Source organism: Pundamilia nyererei, unplaced genomic scaffold, assembly GCF_000239375.1.
Source record: "Pundamilia nyererei isolate P.nyererei 1_Seehausen unplaced genomic scaffold, PunNye1.0 scaffold00012, whole genome shotgun sequence".
NCBI classification, from domain to species: Eukaryota; Metazoa; Chordata; class Actinopteri; order Cichliformes; family Cichlidae; genus Pundamilia; species Pundamilia nyererei.
Genome location: NW_005187413.1, coordinates 2,879,645 through 2,898,544, shown reverse-complemented (window position 1 = coordinate 2,898,544; position 18,900 = coordinate 2,879,645). Strand labels below are relative to the sequence as shown.

Genomic DNA, 18,900 nt, shown 5'->3' with positions numbered 1-18,900 from the left:
AGGTAACATGCAGAACATCTGTTTCCCTCTTGTTGTTTTGTGAAATACATTTGAAACATTAGTTTTTTTATAATGATTAGTTAATCATAAATCAACAATGAATCTATTTTTTTTTTTTTTTTTGCACAGGTGCTAAAGGTGTTGCTACATTATGGAATGTATTGTTAGTGATTTCACAGAAAACCAACCTTCAGCTCAGTTCGAAGGCTGCACGTGGCAGGTTTTTTCCCCCTCCTTTCTCTCACGTGACCTTTCGTAACAAGAGGACTAAAAAGAAGATATCATGTCTCAGAAAATAAACATCAGAGGAGTTGTTTTCTCATCATAAATGTTGGTCTCAAATATAGTTATCTATGTAACTATGTGCGTACCTAAGATTCAGGTGAATAGCTGAATATTTGTTCATTGTTAGGTGTGAAAAATGTTGCTTGCATATCAGTCAGAATAGTTTGCATTTAAAGTCTCATATACGAAATGCAAAGCATTGCAGGAATTTTCAAATTAGATGACAGTTTGGTTCTTCCTGAAATGGATCCACGATTTTGTGTGGCTTTTCAGTTCCTGGGTTTACTGTATTAACTAACTAACTTCAGATTAAGTTACAAAATTGCAAGGTCTAATGCTACATTCTTTCTAGTGAAAACAGTGCTTGGCGTCTGTAGTATGACCAAAAGTATTGCAGCCATGTGCAATGAATTTGTGATCTTCCCTTTGAAGCGGTTGGTTAAAAGACCAGGACAGTGTCAATAATTATCTTCAAAGTGAGTATATTGGAACCAAATAGTGCCAAATATTGGAACACTTACAATCAGCTGCCAAAAGCAAAAAATGTAATGCAGTCTGGACAATCAGATAATTCCTAGTTGCAAGGAAAATGTCATCTTTTTGCTCTAATGTGGCTGAGCCATAAGTCTGCTTGTGTCCTGCACTTGAGTCTAACCACCACAAGCCTGCAGTGATCCATGACCATGGAAAAGGGGCAATTTTAATCCTCCATACTCTCCCTGCTCACTGAGAGATGTTTTATCTAAACAGAACACATTTGAAAATCCCATACAAAATGAATCTTAAGTTCAGTTGAGGGTATTCACACTGGAAATGTTAAAAGAAGAGATGGGGCATGAACTAAAGTCAGACAGTTTATAATGAAACAATCTCCCCAAGTTTCCCAAAGAAGGGAAGGAGCTTTGGTTAAAGAATAACAACAAAATACTTCTGCCGTAAAGACAGTCATCACTCACACAACGTGAGGACAGTTGAAGGTCACAGAGAGGTCGCAGTCTATGGTCTTCCATCATTGTAGTGTGGTGAAGCACGTGTCAGAAAACTTCAGTACGTATTTTTAAACAGATCACAGATGTATAAATCTTTTTGTACTCCGTGTACATTTTTATTTTTATCTCTGTAAAGTTTTTTGTGCTATAGTGAAATATAATTTTTAACACAGCATTAATGCTAACTTATACCAAGAAAAGCTTAAAATTAGTGGGTATGCAAAGGATTTAGCTTAAGGCCTATTTTTAGTTTTTTCTAAACTGTCTTTTTAATTTAATCATTTAATTCTAATGAGAAATGACCTGTCCAACAACAAGCTTGGGTCTATATATGATATAGCTATTTTTTTAAATTTGAGGAATAAAGGACTCATTATCCTTAGTACTATAAAAAACAAAAATAAAAAAAATTTATTTTCTTTTAAAGAGAATCGTGCACTATTATTTTCTTTTAGCTACTCTATCAAGATTTTTTCCAGAAACCTACTGCCTCCTGCATGCTGTATTTTGGTCAAAAGGTGTTTTTGTGTTAAATACAAATAACATGTAGTGAACATGATAAACATGAAGTGAAATTAAATACCTATGTGCAAGAGCTTGATCAAAGTGAGACTGGTCCTGTTAAATCAGGAGACAGCTGTGTTTCTTTGAACTCAAGTAGCCCTCACTTTGAAACACGTCGCCAATGATGATTCATTAACAACCCCAACAATGATTTGTCCAAAATAAATCTAGGGTGGTTATTAAAGGCTCTTCTGCCAGGGGCACACAGAAAAACGTTAGTTCTGTCTGAAGAGACAAGGTGTGTTTCAAACTGAAAAAGCGGGACTTCCACAAGTGACCTCAGAAGACAACAAACTGTGAGTATAAGATCCAGAAACTTCCTAGAAACTCTTGCCGCTCTGATGTTTCTAAAACTGAATAACTTTAACCTGCTTTAACCATCTTGAACCAACTTTAACCCGTGATGTGGTCAACACAAAACTATGCAAATCATTTTAACTAGTGAATGTAATTTTTTTAAACATTTTGAATAAAAGTATAACTGCTTAACAAATGTAAAGCTGTTAAATGATTGTTGTTCTGCTTCAGTTAGAACTCACATTCAGGAAAACTCACATTCTTGAGTTCGGATTAATTTTGTTCGATCTGGACTTAAATAGTAATGAAAAGCTGAGAATTTGATTTGAGTGATTTGATTTATTGGGAGTTAGATGTTCATATATGGTACTATTTCTTAATGTACAACAACAGGTTTGATGTTTTTTTATTCTGTTGATCGAAGGTAAACAAAATTTTTGTATTGTGTTTCAGAACAGTCACTGTTGGGGTTTTTACTTCAGATAGCTTTCACTCAAACCTCTCCAAATGTGTTCTAAAGGCACTAAATTAACAGTTTGGATGTGGCCAGTTTTTCAGGACTATGTATTAGAGATGGCACGATACCACTTTTTTATGTCCAATACCGATACCGATATCATAAATTTGGATATCTGCCGATACCGATATGAATCCGATATAGTGTATTTTTTAATCAATAAAACTGTTTTTTTAATATATTGCTGCATTTTGTATAAGTTCATGCTCAAGTTTAAATAAACAACAACACTAAAGCTATTCTGTTATACCTGAATGTAAAAAATACACTGCACCCAAAATATTTCATAGTTCAGCAATACTGATCTAATCAACTTAAACCTACTCCATCCTCCCTATTCTGGTATTTTAAAGAGTACGTAGCAGAAATATTAAGCAACCTAACTAATAGGGTTGCAAACTCCCAGCAAAAAAAATAAATAGGAAACCACCCCCCACCCTCCACCTCATGATTCTTAATCGACATAATCAACTTTAATTTGATGCAATGTGGGGGAAAAATGCACAAAATAAAAAAATTTTCAAGAATAATTAAATAGATTCAACATCTTTCTTCAACAGAATTGCAGACTTCACAGATGATACCTTCCCAAAGGAAAAAGTACTATAGCTTACTAGGGTATATTAGACTTAACAGTTACTATATACAGAGTAATGGACTTCTATATATTTTACATCAGATTAAAACTTTGGGTGTAAGATTCAGATAATTATTTATTAAAAAGCTAGACATTTTAAATGAGAATAAGAAAGAAAAGTATGTCTTTGTGCCCCCCTTTTCACTGTTAATGCCCTATCGGGCCCCCTGGCTAAACTTTGCTAGATCCGCCCCTGCACAGTTACCAGCCGTCAGCTACGTAGAAAGGGATCCTGGTGTAGAAAGTAATATTAAATAAATTCTAACAACAGCTTATCAATAGATATCTGATTCAGTAATTTACGTCAGTATCGGACCGATACCGATACGTGATATCGGATCGGACCATCTCTACTATGCATATAAGTGCTCACCTAACACATAAGCTAAACAATCAGTGACTAATTCACTGCAGATAAATATGAACACTCCTTTCATTATCAAAGAAAGGTCAGTAAAACAAAAGGCATCGTGTGTTTCGGGACTGTTGCTGTGCCCTGACTTCACAGCAGTCTGAACAGCTGACAGCTGTGGAGCTAAAGGGCCGGTTAGTGGAAAGTGTCCTGAGAAAAAACAAGAAACAAGGGCAGCGGGAGAAAATGACTAGAGGAGTGTATACTACACAATAGCAGATACTGACTTCATGTTTCCTAATCATTAAACGCGGATTAAACGGGATGTGATAGCTCTGGTTTCTGTTTTACTGAATTTTTTCACATGTACTTGAGGTCACTGCTAAAAGAAAAAATGTTTAAAAAGCTGTTCTTAATTATTGGCTTTAGACTTCCAAAATAACATTGCACCGTAACCAAGGTCACTTCAGTAGTGGGCATTGAATGGTACTTAAATGGTTTGATGAGTGACTCAACACCTTGTATTTCATGAATTTACAAATGCAGAATTTATTCTACAATTCATTATTTAAGCACAGAATTCTTTATTTCGATGCGCGTGGCTCTTGTGGTCCTCCATAGTATTTTCCTTTATTTATCAACAGTTTATAGTTTAGTGAAACGGGTTCATCATTCCAAGCACTTCCTCGACTCACACCCCGGTATAAGAATAATTATTATAACTAAAAGAAAACTGAACCAAATAAAAACTATATCTAAAGATTTTCAAAAAGCAAAATCAATTCTTGAAACTTGGCTGAATTTTGAACAAAACTCCCACCTCAATAAGAAAACCTGGCATGTCTCTAAAATGAGCTGGGAGCTGATACTGATAGTGATTAAATCTGGGGTGGGGAGTAAACTTTCACAGAGACACAAATGAGAAACTGTGACTGTTGTGAAGGGCCGCACCAATAATCTAACGGTGAGCAAAAGTGAGTTCAGCTTTCTAGTGGGGCCCTTCACAACAGTTAGTTTTTTCACTTGGCCTCTTAAGAAACCTAATTAATGATTAAACCCTGTATGATTACAATTCCGTTTCTTATGAGTGAAGTTTGACTTTTTTCTGCCGCTCAATCAAAACTAAATTGTCTTTCTTTATACTCCCTGCATTATGCTGGGCTGCGATTTTTTGGCCCATTTTGAGCCGATTTTTGAGTCGTGCGACCGTTTTGGCGATCGGCCCGATTTTGGCCTTCATCGTGCGTCGTGCATCGTGTAGTATACGTGGGGTAACGAGACGCGATTAACACCTCACGACGAGCTCCCGATCATCAATCGCTTGGTCGCGAGGGTGTCACCGCAGTTTGTCACACTGCGCACGCGCAAACACAAATGTCAGCGAAAAAGACGGCGCAGCACGGCAGTGCAGCGTGTGATCTGGACACAAGCGATGGAGGCACAACTTGTAGAACTTTGGAAAGCTCACCCGAGCCCTTTCGATGTGGCCTCACAAAATTATCACGACACAACAACCGTGAAAATAGTTGGATCTACACTGCTGCTCAATCACAGCTGCCTGATCAATGTTTTTCATTAGCAATTTAGCAAAGTTGACGGAGAGGGAGAGCGAGCGACAGAATTTCTATTATAACCTTCATTTTATGTACGCACAGTGTGAGCACTCAGGTCGCATCAGAGCATCGGGCCGTATAGTGTGAGACCCTGCATCGTCACCTATGAACTTCTAACCCCTGCGATTCAATCGTACAGTTTGAGCAGGAGCTGAATCGCGCGACTGAAAAAATCGCAGTGTCTGCCCAGCTTAGGGAAGGTTTAAATCTTGCGATTTGCTTCACCTGTTGTTCATGCTATCGGCCTCATGGTGTCGCTGAGGCACCGAGAAACAAACTCGCTTTCACGACCAGAGCGCTGGTGCATTCACTGATGACGATGTATGATCCAAACAGAGGCACCTATGCAGCTTAGCATGGCTAACATGCAAACCAACCAGCCGCCTCCAGTTGCCTTTACTGAGAGGCCATGTGGTCTAGGGAACAGCCTCCGCCTCGTCATTCAGAAACAACCCGCCCCTCCTTTCTCTGTCCCTGTGGTTCCTTTTGGTTGTCTGTCATTGTCACCGCTCACACTGTCACTTCTCCACTCATGGACTCACTTGCGGTCACTTCTGGGAATTGCACTTGTCTTGTTGAGACTGGAAGATCTGGACCATTAGTATTTGACTCAGAAAGCTCCTGATGAGTAAACCCGGAATGGAAACATAAAGAATTACTGCAGACGTGAGACAGTTTTTTTTCTCCTAGGTATTCCTTTACGTTATGTGAAGTTTTTCTTTATGCTTCTTCTTTGTTTTGAGTGTGAGTGGACTCTTCTGCTGTTGTACTTTCCCCTACAGTAAACAAATTAGTGTTTATAGCTGCAGTTAAGCCTTAGGGCTTGTTGCTGTATAATGTAGGCCAAAGGTTACCGGTTACGCTGCAGCGAGGTTTAGTTATTTCCCCTTTAGCGTAACATCTCAGCTGCTCTGTGATCATGGCTACAAAAAGCTACCAAATACACCCACCACTATTGCGCAAATATTGGAACAGCTTGCATAATAATAAGCGCTGAAAGGGTTACTTGGACAAAACTGTAAAAGATAATGAAATTGTTTTTTCTTCTAGATAATGTTTGCAGCAGGTAGTGATATAGGGTATGATAAGTTTTTCTTTTTTCTAAAATCAAAACTGCTGTTGCCAGTGTACAATGTGTATAGTGACAGTATGTATATATATGTGTATATATGCAGTTGGTATCTGTCTTGAAGTTCAGATCCTCTGGGAGGTCTGTGAAGTACCCTAGCTGTTCCTAGGACTATGTTCTTTTTGTGTGTCTGGAATCTGTTGCAGCCACCTTTCCAGCTGCTAACCCTCCTGTTACCACTGGGACCATTTTGGATGTTACCAAAGTGGTTCCATGTACTTTAGTTGTTTCTTCAGCCTCCGGTACTGACTTATTTTTCTCCTTCTTTCTGATGTTGCTGTCATCTGGGATTGCTGCATCTATCACACCTGCGGTGTTCTGTTTCTTGTCAACAATCATTCTGCATATGGTTGGTTTGTCAACAGCTGCTTGTCTGTCAGAAACTCAAAGACCCACTGGGTCTGAGCCCTGTTATTTATTTAGAAACTGGGGACTTCTAATCCATATGTGGCACAGATGTTCCTGTAGACTTTCTCAGCCACTTGGTTGTTTTTTCTCACTGTATCCTTGCATCTTAAATTCTGCTACTGTGCACTGGACGGTCTCTGGGGCATTTTTGCTCAGTCTCCAACTTGGATCTTGTTAGTTGTGGCAGACTCCTTTCTGTTCTGTGCTGTCCTTTTAAGGCAGCCTTTTCTAGCAAATATTAAGATTCTTTGTTATTTGCCACTTCTTCTATCTGTGGATGCTACATGCCATGCAGCAGCTTGGTCTTCCATGATACTTCCTTCTCCTCCACTGCTTGAAGCAGCTTATCTTAGAGGGCCTGAGATACATCTTCCTAATGTATTCACAGACTCCTATGTTTCATACTGAATGGTTCTGACACACCTCAAATCCGTGGTTGACATTCATGGATCTTCACCAAAGTCTCTGTTGGCCTGTGGGATACCCAGGTACTTGTAGCTGTCCTGTATCCCCACTATAATGCCCATTCCTCTTCAGTCAACACTACTCTCCCTTTCTTTGCAACCACTCAGCCATGCTTTTCTAATCCGTGTGCCCTCGATGTAGGTGGTGCATATATGCATATCTCATTCTGTCACATTTGTTAACTCTTGAAACACAGATAAAGCTTACTTGGATGCATGGAAGGACTGATTAGATTTTAATGGTCAAAGGTCAATATAATTATGACCTCACACCTGTCCCATTCTTCTAAATGTGATATCTCGGGAACTCCTGGAGTCAGTTTTATTATGTCCGGCACAAATGTTCACTTGGACTTACTAATGAACTGATTACAATTTTGTAACATTACAATTTTACAATTTTGTAACATTTATTTTTAAATGGCCAAATGTCGGCTTCCATTTAGTCATTTAGTTTTGTTTCATTGTACTCTCAATGTGAGGTACAAAGTGATATCAGTGCAACTAAAGAAGACCATCATTAGGCTGGGAAATTAAAATAAACCTGTCAGAGGGAAAATTTCATTTATGAAACAACCTGGAACATTCTTTCCATTGTTAGGAAAAAACAGCTTCGCAACATGTAGCTAAGTCACTAACACTGAGGAGATAAATCTATCATACTCAAGGTCTACAATCAAGTGACGCTTTCAGTGAATGTAAATTCAGAGTTTAAAATAAGGTACTGATAACACTTGAGCAAGATGACCAGATTAGACTTTGGACGTATGAAATGAAGTTTAACTTTAAGTGTACATAAAAGGCCAGGCCATGTTATCGGTTTAAAAATGATGCAGCTCATGTTCTGGCATGCCTTTCAGTTGATGAAGACAGAACTAAAGACAGGAAGACCCACAAGCAACTGAAAGCAGCTGAAGTAAACACCTTGGCAGAAACACAACATTCAGTGAAGTTCATTGGTTCTAATCTTAATCCAAGCACTGGCTCCAAAGGATTTTCATCCAAGTATTTAAAACAGTCCCTATATTTATAATTTTGTTAGTTTGCCCAGTTAATTTTGAGTCTGTTGAACTGGGGGGCTCTGTCTAAAAATAATTGTAATTCCTAAACAGTTCATGGGAAATTCTTTACAAAATGTGTTCAATTAAATCAGAATAGACTGAATCCAATCTGATTGGATTTAACATCCCCTGTCGTGATGATGGAGGCAAAAAATTGTGTGTTATTCTGTGAGAATGACTTTGGCAGGTGCTTGATGTAAACTGCAACTTAACTGAGCAATATCATTCTTAATTTATCCTTAGATAAAATTACACCTTAAAATTCTACCAGTGCACTCTATATTTAAGCTCGTGAATCGACCATCTTGGATACAACTTTTGTTTTTTCCAATAGGAAGAGGGCCATGTGACACACCAAACTTAATGGTAATGTCACAAGAAAAACAATGGCCTAAATGGCCACCATGGTCACCACCCATCTTGAGGAGTTTGCCCCCTCACATATACTAATGTGCCACAAACAGGACTTTAATATCACCAACTATTCCCATTTTATTACGGTGTATCCACATAAATGGCCCACCCTGTATAGTAGTGAATCAGGTGAATATTATATTATGCCTGACTACACTGTAGCCTTTCTATAAACTATAAACTTTCTATTATCTTTGATTTTTTTTTTTTACAGTAAATAAAGTTCTTTCAAAAACATGCATTTTACTATTCTCAAAGACATAAAGATATGTTTATTTGCACCTTATAGTTGATGAAAGCATTTGTACACATGCTGTGGATAAACTGGCCCTGAATCTTCTTAAGCAATAGTGTCAGCCCCCTGAGTAACTTCCACCCAGGTTGTTTTTAAAGTCCAGGTCTATAAAAATATAATCACAGCACACACGATGACTTCACTTTGGTAACGTTGCTGAACTATGACTCAGCTGAGCTAACAGTCAGAAGGCGGTGCCAACAAAGACCACATAAAGTTAGAACATTAGTTTTCAGCAGTTTGCAGTGACGTCACTAACTGAACAGAGAATTAAGGGAACAAAACTAACTGATAAATTAGTCCCACTGAATGTTTAATCCCATCACTAAGTAAAACTATTATCATAAGACTTGTTAGGGAGTTAAAGTTGGCGTGAGTAGTATTATCTTCCTTTTATCTCGGTCTCTTCTCACGCAAAGGAGACAGAAATGTTGCAGAGAAGGCAAAAGAAGACAGAAAAAGGTTATGCGAACCATTAATTTATACCGTGTTATCATTTTATAGTTAATGCTATATAATCTTTTATTAATGTTAATTGAACAAGACCTATGATTGGCTGCAATCTGCCACAACCTATTGGAGTGAGAGAAAAGAGATGAGAAATATAAGGAGCATTAATGCAGTAGCAGCATATTTGAACATTTATATGAAGTAAAAGAAAAGAGTTTGATAGTTCTCAGTATGTCATGGGAAGTCTGGGCTGGGTTATCCATGGCATAAATAAGACATCGTTCAGGGTCATTCAGTCTGGTCCAAACTAGAAATTTATCAAAAAGGAAAAGTCCTGTGCTTTTACTTATCAGACATTTTGCAAAATTCTAATATGATAGCTGAGCAATTTTTCCCCCATTGATATATGCCTTAGTTCAGAGCCCAACACCAAAATATGGATCCGTTTAGGATCACATGGCTTCTCTGAGTAAAAAGAAACCAAAGTGTTCAGAAAATGCTTCGAGTTGAACTCATCGACTAATCTGGACAACAAAGAACAAACTAAAGCTGTGAAACCAGCCACACAGTCCTCACAATGCTAAAATCTGCACAGCATCAGAAAGGCACATGTGTTCTGTTTCAGCCTTACAGCCTTCGAGTTAAAAAGCCTGTTACTACAATCCTGTAAATTCAGATTACGTCAGAGCTAGGTGTCATTCATATACAATTGTCTAGCTACTGCATCCACACCCATACCGAACAACCAACACTTACACTGCAAGAAGTTCAACTTGATTTCAGGTCATCTAGAATTTTCCATATTGTGACATATCTAAGAGAACTGACTGCAAAATATTCAACTATTTTTATCAGAATATACATGACTGTGAGCACAATATAAAAAAAAAAGATTTTATTTGCATTTCATAATAATTATGGACATATCCATTTATAACACATTTTTTTACTCAAAAATAACAATGTTGGCATTAGCCAGGAAGATTAGGTTTTAGTATCCATAGTGATTAGACAAGCTTTCCTGTACACAAGCTTTAAAGACTATAAAGCTTTTCTTTTGTTATTCTAGTGTTTACCTGCCACATAAAAGCAACACATACTGTAATTGCCATACTCCAGCATCTAGTGTTAGTTTTTTTTCTCTTGGTTGGCTCATTAAATGATCCATAAAATACTTTAGAAAAGCTGTTTTTTAGCATCTCAGCATTTGAACCTTCTTACTACTGTCGTAGCACACATATTTTCCAGTCTGTCTGCTTCACTCCCACATCAAATCCTAGCCAGCCACACAAAAGCAACATTGATGAAAAGATTTATTCTCATACCAAGCTGCACCGACCCTTTTCTGACCTAATGCAGCAAGACTGCTGGCATTGTGCTGATAATGAACGCTAATGTCCTGTAATTAACTCACATCACTATTCCTGAAGTGATTGGTGATTTTGTTATTGTGTGGCTTACTTGGCACTGATGTGTGCAGATAACCAGATGGTCTCTGGAATATCAAATTTTGCGCCTTCCAAATCATCTGTTTTGGTCAAAAATGTGATCAAATGTACCTAAATGGGCTTTCTTCCCTTCTTGTTAAAGGATAATGGAAAAGCCCCATGATCCAGATGACAACTTCAAGCTGGATAAGGGCACAGCTGAACCTGAACCCAGCACCCATACGAGAGGACAGTGGTCTAGCAAAATTGAGTTCCTCTTGGCTGTTGCTGGGCAGATCATAGGGCTGGGAAATGTGTGGCGGTTTCCTTACCTATGCTACAAAAATGGAGGAGGTGAGTATCAAAATAGTGAACAAACAGACACTATATTGTGCTGTGGCTGTCTACCTATTTAGCTCCTCTTTTCCAGTTTTACCGTCTCCAAATAATGAACTTGGGATCACTGGTTTGCAGAAAGCTGTTTTGAAGTCTGGAGCTTCCTTAAAGACCCCATAAGTTATAAGCTATCTCTAACAATGGGTGATAGACTTTATCAGCAAGATGCATTGTACTGAACTGTATGTATTTATACTTAATGGTTAAAAGGGTTAAATTAAACACATTCTCAGAATCTCTTTCAGTACAACTTTCAGTTGAATTCAGCTTTTTTCAATTCAGTTTTATTTATGTTGCAACAAATCACAAAACATTCACCTCAGGGAACTTTTAAGGTGAAGACCTTACAATGTTAGAGAGAAAACTCCACAGGGGACCACCCTGTGAAGTAAGCATTAGGTGGCAGTGGGAAGGAACTCCTTTTTAACAGAAGAAAGCGGCAGAACCAAACTCGGGGAGGGGCATCCATTGGCCTCAGGCGGTTTGGGGTGATGGTAAAGAGAAAAGAAAAAAAGGGCTTAACGAGGCAGAACAAAACACAAACTATAGAAGAGAGAAGATAAACTTGCTCACTCGCCCAGCATCCTGATTCTATAGCAGCATAACTAAGTGATAGTTCAGCAGCCATCCCCATAATTATACATATTTTTTAATGTTAATGTTAATTAGCTGATTACATGAACTTAACTACAGAGCCCAGAACCACTGTTTATATTAGGCTGTTAATGTTTCCTTTGGGTCTTTTAAAAATAAATTTGGAGGAACTGCATTTCTGTGTCAGCTTCCCTTTTGTTTATTTCTGTATAACTAAGCCAAATTTTATATTTTAGTTCAAAATATATCAATTTAAAAGAACTCAAAGGAACATAATCGACACAGTTACTTTAATCTGTTTTTCATTTTTTATTCTATCTTAGCTGCATTTGTTTAAAAATCCTGTCAGTTTGACATTTGTGTACAGTGGCAGAGAAAGATCATTTTAAAGGAATTTACATCATAGTTAGGAAAAGATAATCAAGTGAATCCATCCAGTTTCTTAACTTTTTATCCAATTCAGGGTTGTAGGGAGTCTGGAGTCTATCCCAGCTGTCACTGAGAGAGAGGCAGAATGCATCCCGCACATGCTGCCAGATTATCACAGGGCTAACACAAAGAGACAACCATTCATGCTCACATTCACACTAGTCACCAATTAACCTAACAAGCATGTCTTTGGACTGTTGGTGGAAGCCAGATTACCCAGAGGGCAAAGTTTTCCCTCTGGCACCCAGGCACAAACAGAACATGCAAACTCCACACAGCGAGACAAAGCCTGGAGTATTTTTGGACTTCCAAAAAGAATTACATTTGGAAGAAAAATATTTCAGAAAGTAACAAAACACAAATTAAGTTTTAAAAGAAAGGTCTTTTTAAAATGAACTAAAACAATGTCTATCTTATTTAGAGATTAGATGCAAAGTAAGCCAGTGTTGATCTCCCCCTGGATTGACCTGTGTCAGTGTGATAACCCTGGATTAATAAAACAGTTGAATCGATCAATACAAACAACTTATGTGGTGCAACTTTGGATTTTGTCCAGGGGTGTTCTTCATCCCGTATATACTCTTCCTCTTCGCCTGCGGCATACCCTTGTTTCTGCTGGAGACGTCTCTTGGCCAGTACACGAAGCAGGGAGGGATTACCTGCTGGAAGAAAATTTGCCCCCTTTTTGAAGGTAAAAATCTCTCTCTTAAATTTTTTTTGGAAGTTTTCATTTATCAGACTACCAATAAAGAAGAAAACACAAGTTAAGCTCATACTGTATGCTAACAAGCTATGACAAGGTCTTTAATTAATTAATGAAGCTGAATCTAATTATAAATAGAAAACCTGTGGAAAATATTAGTATGTTTTTAAATGCATATTTTAATCACAAACTGCACATTTTACTCACATTTTCCTGCTGTTGTAGCATTTGATGAGAAATTATGAATTTTTATTATAATTCCTCATTTTCTTACAAAACTATTTTCCCCCTAGAACATTATACTGTAAACGATCAGATGCTGTATTCCAGGAAACCTGAGTTTTGAGTCTGACACTTATGCAACAGTTGTGTAACAAACTTAAACTTTAAAGTTTAACAAAGCTCCTTTTCTGATTATTGGAAAGACAAAAGCTTTTTTAAGAAACTCGCAGATCTGCATCAGGGGTTTCATCTTTCACATTACTTACACTGGTTGAACATTACCTCTTCTTTGATTGCCAGCCAGGGGACTTGTATACTATTAGCTCCTTTCTTACTTGTTGTCTGTGTTTCCCCTCTACAATTGTTCACTGCACTACATTTACTTTGGCACAAAACCTCGTTTATGTAATTTAAATATATGCCATCATTTAAATATGTATTTATTTTTCAAAGTGCGTTGGGTTGTTAACAAGTATTTATATTAACATACTGGACACAGTGCGTTTCTTTAATTATTCTATATGTATGTGATTTTGCCTCCTTTTAAGTGTTTAATTTGTTCCCTTTTTGTTGTTTTTCAGGCCTTGGTTATTGCAGTGAAGTGGTTGTTTTATACTCCAGCATTTATTACATTATCATATTAGCCTGGGCATTCCTATATCTCTTCTCCTCTTTCAATTCTGAGCTTCCCTGGGCAAGCTGCAAAAACAGCTGGAACACTGGTAAGTCCCACTATGTGATTAGAAATGCAAAAACAAAGAAGTAGCTAAACATCATGAGAGCAATTATGACTCACTGCATTTTAACAAGCTTTGGGGGACTCATCATGATACTAGCTGGTTTCCATTTTTTACATGTTAGGTTGCTTTTAATGTCATAAAATTGGCTGTTTGAGGGTTTTATTCGATTCTGGCACAATGTTGACACTGAGGGTTTTTTTGTGTCTATAGAGCAAAGGCTGGAAACATTTTATCTTATGAAGGACTAGCACTCAGTATTCTTCACTCATGCTGATATTTATTAATAATAGCAGTTGAAAAATTGAAGTGTATTTTAGCACTGACAATTTTACATTGCTTTATACAGTATATGGATAAAAAAAAATTGCAGGCCACACTTCAGTTTTCAGTCCCATTGCCACAGGTGTATAAAATCAAGCACCTAATTATGCAGTCTGTCTTTTCAAATAATTTTTGAAAGAATGGCACATTCTAAAGAGCTCACTGAGTGTCATAACATAACACCAGTGTACCAAGTGCCGCTTCTTCTCATGTAGGTATTCCACAGACAACTATAAGTGGAATTATTGGAAAGTGGAAATGTTTGGGAAACAGAGCAGCTCATCCACGTAAAGTTACAGAGCAGGGCCATCAGGTATGGAGGCTTTTAGGTTTAAAAGTCACCAACACTCTGCTGACTCAGTAACTGCAGAGATCCAAACCTCCTCAGGAAAAAACATTTTATTCAGAAGTATCTTTTTACCATGTAGCTGGCCGCTACATGCACTATATGGACAAAAGTATTGGGCTACACCTAGCCATGCCGCCTGCCCTTACAACATTTGTGAAAGAATGGGTGGTTCCAAAGAGCTCACTGAATGTGGCATCCTATGAATGGTACTGTCATGGGATGCCACATATAAATATTCTTAATAAATAAATAAAAAATAGGTGTATGCTTACTTAAAATCTAGTTATGAGAACCACAGAAAAGCCTTACTTGGTGTACACCAGCAAACTGATAACAATTTTATGGCAACACCAACAAAGTCTTTACTCACCACAGCACTTTCCAGTTGGCCATAGTCAAGTCAACTACTGGTCATTGCCATTAATTTAGTGGGAATGCTTGCAGCACCACTTGGTAACTGAGTAAAACTCTCAACCTTCTCTTTCAACCCAGTAAAATGAAAGAGGCACCACCTTGTGGCTTTATTCAGCACTTCACGCAAGTGAGTTTCCCTCTCAGGGGGACAGAATACTAAAGCCAGTGAACAACAATCACACACGCACACAAATAAACAACTGTCAGCAATCTAATGCAGTCACACAAACTTAGATCACTGTCTTTTTATTATTTATTGTTTTTTTTATGTAATTGGTGGAGACACTGAAATAATCCCTCCACCCCCTCCTTCAGCAAACATAAAGTAGAAAACACCTTCTGTAGTCACACATGTTTTATTTAATATAGCAAACTACAAATGAAGAACCTATTTGTTATGTGAATAGAAAAGCTTATGTAGTAAAAATCAGTAGAACACTAGCACAGCTTATATGTAAGAATAAAAAAGAAAAAAAATACCAAAATGTAACTGAAGATCTTTGTTAACACAGACCAAGGCTTTGACAAGATGTGTTATATGACCTTTCTTTGTTTGTGCTTTAATTCACTTGTTGACATTTCTCAGAAACCTGTGTGGAATTTGACAGAAAGGCTGATTATTTCAACATGACTGTACATGAAAATGCAACTTCACCAGTGAGAGAGTTTTGGGAGTGAGTAACTTTTCCAAAATCCAAAAACTTTTAAGGCATTATTTGGACAAGTGAATCGGCATTTGTGAGTTATGACCATCACTAACTGTCAACTGCAGGCGAAGAGTTTTGAATATAACTGGAAGCATCAATGAGTTGGGCAATATTCGATGGGAGTTGGCTTTGTGCCTTTTGTTGTCCTGGATCATCTGTTACTTTTGTGTGTGGAAAGGTGTCAAGTCTACTGGGAAGGTAAGACATGGGCTTAATACTTTTATTTCCTTCTGGTACACAGTGTAACAAATAACAGAATCTGCTAGTGCCTAAAAACACAGTAATATGTTACACACCAAACATGCCTCTATCTTTATAGTTTAATTACCTATTAGAGACAGGATGTGATTGTACACAGTTTAAGGCTAACCATAAATATGAGCCAACATTATTACAGTCCTTTATGATTCAAAGATATCAAGCTAAGCCCAAACTTTTGTTCCCACTGCACTTAAATTAAAGGTACAACCAGCAGCAGGCCAGGTTAAAATAGATGGAGATGAAGTATCTTTCTGAAATATCATGAAGAACATGCCACAAACATGTTTCTTAGTAATCATCTTTGCTTCCCTGGCTTTATCCTTTGTCCCCTTTCCTTCCCATTCATTGATTGTCACTGTTTATGTATTTATTGAGGGTGGACATGAGCTACATACGCACACCAGGGCAGGGTAGATAAGAGATTGTATTTTATGCAACAATGACGGTGTTTATTTTTAATAAATACAAAAGCAGAATACAAAGTTTCAGACCTGTGATATCAGTAAAAACTTCCTCTTTCAACTTGTTGCACTCTTTGTACCACTAAAGCAGAAAGATTTACACGGCTATATGCTGGATTTTATGCTAAAATAGTTATATAAGGTATGTAATCATTGAAACATACTTACTAATTAAATTTGATTACCCCATTTAAAAATAAATGGGAGTGTTGCACTTAGACCTGATTTGATAGTAGTATCTATGCCAGATAGCAGTGAGTTTCATGATATGAAGTTGAACTGTAATCAGTTTTCTGATCTTCTTTTGATCCTCTTCATCTGCAGATGTACTCTGTATTTGTTGATTAACTGTTAGCATGCCAACTAAATAAATGGTGAACATGACGTTACTTGCTGAGAGCTGAAAATCCTGCAAGATTTAGTATTTTGAACAAGGTAATGTGCAGACAGCATTTAGCTGCAAACAGTGTTGTGCCAGCATTAAAAAGGCAAAAGAAGCTGTCAGAAAGATTTTCTTTAATCTAAAGCTGCAATTTGCTTTCTTGAAAATTTAAACTGTGCGTTAGACTTAAGGAGTAGTGAACTGCAGTTTTCCCTGGGTGGCAAGAATAAAGAAAAAATCAGCAGCATGTGTTTAGTTTGAGATACACTGTGTGAAACTAAAGCTTCAATGTGAGGTTAAGCAGTGTTCGGTGTATGTTCTGAAGCACAGAGTGAGTGTGATTACATAATATCGGCAGTGAATGTTCATAACTTGGCCACATCATTCCTCCTCTGCAGGTAGTTTATTTTACTGCCACATTTCCATATGTGATGCTGGTGGTGTTGCTTGTTCGTGGACTCACGTTGCCTGGGGCCATAGATGGGATCAAGTTTTACCTGTACCCAGATCCATCCCGTCTCGCTGATCCCCAGGTACAAACACCATTCATGACTTCCCACTCTAAATAAAATGTGGTTTTACTCTTTAACTCCTGCATAACCATGTTGCATCATCAAACTTCTTACAAACAGTGATGGGTTACTTATGTGTGTTAGACTGTGTTAAAACTTTCAGTGCATTTGCAGATGATTGCTTTGCTGATGTCACATAGGGTAAAACATTAGCAAATGTTCTGTACAGATGCACTATGTGCAGTCCAACACACACACACACACACACAATTAAAAAAAATTCTCATGTAATTGAATGTAGGGGTGGGGAAATGACCTTTTTTTTATTTTGCAGGTGTGGATGGATGCTGGCACACAAATATTTTATTCCTATGCTATTTGCATTGGGTGTCTAATTGCACTTGGCAGCTATAATAAGTACAACAATGACTGCTACAAGTAAGTAAAATGTTTTTTGTTTTTTAATGTAAGAATATCACAAAATATCACAGTTTTAATGAAAGAAGAAGAATGTAACATAAAACATATAAAATCATTATGACAAAACTGGAAAAAGCAGGTTTCTTTAATGCTTTTCACTAACACTAATAACTTTCTTCTTCTATTTACCATTATCCAAAAATATCTCCCTTGAGTCATGTGTCATGCCATGAGCTACTGATATGGAAAAAAACAGGTTGTGTGTCACAGTTAGGCAGGAAACATGCAAACCGTGGTTCAGGGGATTGGGAAGCTCATCTTGTAACCAGAAGGTTGCCAGTTCGATCCCCTGCTCTGTCTGTCTTGGTCGTTGTGTCCTTGGGCAAGACACTTCACCTATCGCCTACTGGTGTTGGCCAGAGGGGCCTATCAAGGCTTGCAGGATGAGCCGTGTGGAATTTAATGAGGACCCAAGATGCAGGCAGCTGAGATACGGGGAGTTTTTATTGAGAAGGTGGAGATACAAACAGAAACGGCAGAGGAGCAGAGGAAACTAAACAAAACCTAAACTGGAAAAAACTAACAAAACAAACCTGAAGCGCTAACTGGAGCGCTGGAGGAAACACAGGGAATTAACACAGACGAACCGGCAACATGTGGGAGAAGACACAGGGCTTAAATACACACAGCAGTAATCAAGGGATGGGAGACAGGAGGGGAACACACCTGGACAGATGACGAGACAGGGGAAACGTAAACTGAACACACTCACATGAGACAAGGACCTTCAGAATAAAACAGGAAACTAACAGACACAGAGGACCAGACAAGACACTGAACTTAACAGACAGACTCACGAGCAGACACAGTGACACCATGGATAGACAGAGGGAACACAGACATGCATGAAACAAAACCCTAACACATAACAAACCTAAACAAAAGACATAACAGAATAAACAAGAACATAGAATAATATAAAGAAACACAAAACACTGAGTTGTCAGACTCAGGACCATGACAGGGCCGATGGCGCGATATGGCAGCCTCGCTTCTGTCAGTGTGCCCCAGGGCAGCTGTGGCTACA

The 18,900-nt window shown here is 37.9% G+C and overlaps 1 protein-coding gene across 3 annotated transcripts in view; it reads left to right on the top strand.

The window, feature by feature from the left end:
- Positions 1–2,070: 2,070 nt before the first annotated feature.
- LOC102199132 (sodium- and chloride-dependent GABA transporter 2-like) overlaps positions 2,071–18,900 on the top strand; it is a 21,106-nt gene continuing 4,276 nt past the window's right edge. Inside the window, exons 1-8 of one of the 3 annotated variants that reach the window (XM_005724468.2) lie at positions 2,071–2,134; positions 11,066–11,256; positions 12,878–13,012; positions 13,828–13,968; positions 15,657–15,744; positions 15,843–15,975; positions 17,280–17,414; positions 17,728–17,831. In XM_005724468.2, the coding sequence (XP_005724525.1) occupies positions 11,070–11,256; positions 12,878–13,012; positions 13,828–13,968; positions 15,657–15,744; positions 15,843–15,975; positions 17,280–17,414; positions 17,728–17,831 (923 nt within the window). In that variant the 5' untranslated portion in view covers positions 2,071–2,134; positions 11,066–11,069. Of the gene's footprint in view, positions 2,135–5,743; positions 5,945–11,065; positions 11,257–12,877; positions 13,013–13,827; positions 13,969–15,656; positions 15,745–15,842; positions 15,976–17,279; positions 17,415–17,727; positions 17,832–18,900 lie in introns of those variants that run through there. The other 2 variants (XM_005724466.2, XM_005724467.2) reach the window with 2 other exon arrangements.